General features: G+C 38.5%; 1 protein-coding gene across 1 annotated transcript in view; it reads left to right on the forward strand.

Annotated features, from left to right (window-relative positions):
* Positions 1-429: 429 nt before the first annotated feature.
* LOC106527712 (oxysterol-binding protein-related protein 2) overlaps positions 430-2,844 on the forward strand; it is a gene marked incomplete at its 5' end in the record, with an annotated part of 16,881 nt that continues 14,466 nt past the window's right edge. The window contains 3 exon segments of the mRNA XM_014022695.1: positions 430-564; positions 710-807; positions 926-1,108. Coding sequence (XP_013878149.1) covers positions 430-564; positions 710-807; positions 926-1,108 — 416 coding nt within the window.

The following is a 2,844-nucleotide window of genomic DNA, read 5'->3' on the forward strand; positions in this document are numbered from 1 at the left end:
AAAGTATTGAGATGAACTTTTGTTATTGACCAAATACTTATTTTCCACCATTATTTGCAAAAAATTCTTTAAAAGTCAGACAAAATGATTTTCTCAAATTTTTTTTCACATTTTGTCTCTCATAGTTGAGGTCTACCTACGTTGTCAATTACAGGCCTCTCTCATCTTTTTAAGTGGGAGAACTTGCACAATTGGTGACTGACTAAATACTTATTTTCCCCACTGTATATAAGTCTGCCAAACATTTTTATTTGCTCTGTACAACTTAAACCTGCTGGGAAGTAAATGTTGTTGTGATGTTAGTGTCTTAAAACAGGAGGATTGTGTTGGAACCAGCCTGGTTGTAGTTGAGTAATAAGAAGCAGGGTTGGTTCTGACTCTGTTTTGGGATGATTCTATGGTTTGTAATCTCTCATCATGTCATTCCAGGAGCTGTCTAAAATAGCCATGCCCGTTGCGTTCAACGAGCCGCTGAGCTTTCTCCAGAGAATCTCTGAGTACATGGAGCACACTCACCTCATCCACAAGGCCTGCAGCTTATCTGACTCTATAGACCGCATGCAGGTAGAGACCGCTCATTTTCACTTCTATAACAGAATCTTCAGAACTTTCTGTTTATTGATGCTTAGCAAAAGTTGCCTTTACGTTTAAAAGCAGGAGCAAAGACATGTATAAAAAATAGAATAATGTCTTCTCGTCTSCATGGCAGGTTGTTGCTGCTTTCGCTGTTTCAGCTGTTGCGTCTCAGTGGGAACGGACTGGAAAGCCATTTAATCCTCTGCTGGGGGAGACATTTGAACTCACAAGGTACTGAGAGGACACCGATGTTTAACTGTGCTCTAACGATGAGGTTATTCTGCTCAGATTAAATTTATTTTTAATGTGTGTGAGGCTTTTTGTGTTCTTTTTTTTTTTTGTTTTGAAGAGAGGAGGAGGGATACAGATTGATCTCAGAGCAGGTGAGCCATCACCCCCCAATCAGTGCCTTCCACGTTCAGTCTCTGAAGCAGGAGTTTGAGTTTCACGGCTCAATCTACCCAAAACTGAAGTTCTGGGGCAAAAGTGTGGAAGCAGAGCCTAAAGGCACTATGACGCTGGAGTTATTAAAGTGAGTCTCTAGAGCTTTCTTTAGTGTTTGTTTACTTCTATATTAAGATCTGAATATTGAAAATAAGAATACAAACTGTTAAAAATCTAAATTATTTGTTAGCATTAAAAAATAGTTTGTTTCTTGCTTAGTCATTTTTAGTGTGAAAATTGTTTTTTGTTTTGCATTTACCTACCCTGTATTGCAGAAGAGCAGAAAAGAATGTTGCATATGTGCAAAATATTTTATAAACAGGTGGATGGAGTTTATAGAAACGCTCAAAGTAATTATTGGATGTGGAGCTTTGGAATCAAACTGATGKTTCACTGTGGTTATTTCATCTTAACAAACACAAATAGCTACAAGTCAGTCAATTTTATAGMTATTGATATAAAACGTGGTGCGATTGTAGCTGAGAGTCACCTCCAACACACCCTTAGAGCTCTRACAGATTGTGAGAACACTTTGTTGAAATCTTAGTCCTTAACTGTGGAAGTCAACCCTGTCTCTGTTAGCAAAATGTGCCAACCACTGCCAGGGCTGGACTGGGACCAAAAAACGGCTCGGGCTCATGCATTTTTTGGTCATTATTGCCCACCATCATTATCATTGTTTATACAATATACGAATAGACACGACATACCAGAGGACCGGGGCGACTCTAAGATCTGACATTTAGGAGTACTTAGCCCCCAACAGGGCTAAGACCCAAGGGAGGATATTTATTGATGCAATTTTCTAAATCTCACTGTGTATTTACATATGTTCACTTATGAAATTAAATAGTTTTGACCAAAACAGTCAACAACTATATCTTAAATAAAAAACAGAATGTCAGAAGCCTACATGAAACCTGCCAACATCAATGAGACRCATATTAATATTATTAATAAACCAAGTCTGTATTTTAACAAATTCCGTTTGCATCATTTCTATATCTTTACCCAAGCAGAAAAATGTAATATCTTCTACAAATAATACACATTTGAAAAACTCTGACACATTTACCAAATCATTCACATACAGTATAAACAACGTTGATCCAAGTACAGAACCCTGAGGAACTCCACATGTGAAACTAAAATCAGATCTTACATCATTTATTTGTACAAACTGTTTTCTATCTCTCAGATAACTAGATACTTACTGTAGTGCTGGTCCCCTAATACCGTATTTGTTCAGTTTTTTAAGGAGAATACTGTGGTCAATGGTGTCAAAATAATAATGAAAAAATGTTTTATCACAGCATATTTAAATATTCTCTTTTACGTGTGTTTATTTTAGCTGGTAGAAACAAAAAGCACAACCACTTGTAGAAGGTGACCTGCAGATTGACCTGGATGAACCTCAGTCTGATGTGAGTATAAATTGATTTAGGCCATAGACTTGAATAAGAACACTAGACTGAAGGCTGGTTTTTACTTCGAGTCACACGTCTTTTACCCCCCTGCTGAGTGACAAAAAGTTGCACAACCTCTGTCTGCTCTCCCGCTGCTATCCCCGGTGACAGCTGTCCTGTACAGTAAATTGGCCCCAGTCAGAACTCTGAGATGCAGATGTTGCGGCTCAGAGCGTATGATTGGTCTGAACTTCGTAGGTGTGTTTATTCATGGAGCACCGCAGTGGGCCAGTGGGCCAGCTGTCCTCAGCTGTGGCGGCGCTGAGAGTTGGACCAAGCTGGACCCAAAGCAGCTCTTCCTTCTGTGTTATTTTGTTAAAAAATTATATATTTTTTGTCTGAGGCCAGTTTTAAAAAG

This window comes from Austrofundulus limnaeus, unplaced genomic scaffold, assembly GCF_001266775.1.
Source record: "Austrofundulus limnaeus strain Quisiro unplaced genomic scaffold, Austrofundulus_limnaeus-1.0 Scaffold339, whole genome shotgun sequence".
NCBI classification, from domain to species: Eukaryota; Metazoa; Chordata; class Actinopteri; order Cyprinodontiformes; family Rivulidae; genus Austrofundulus; species Austrofundulus limnaeus.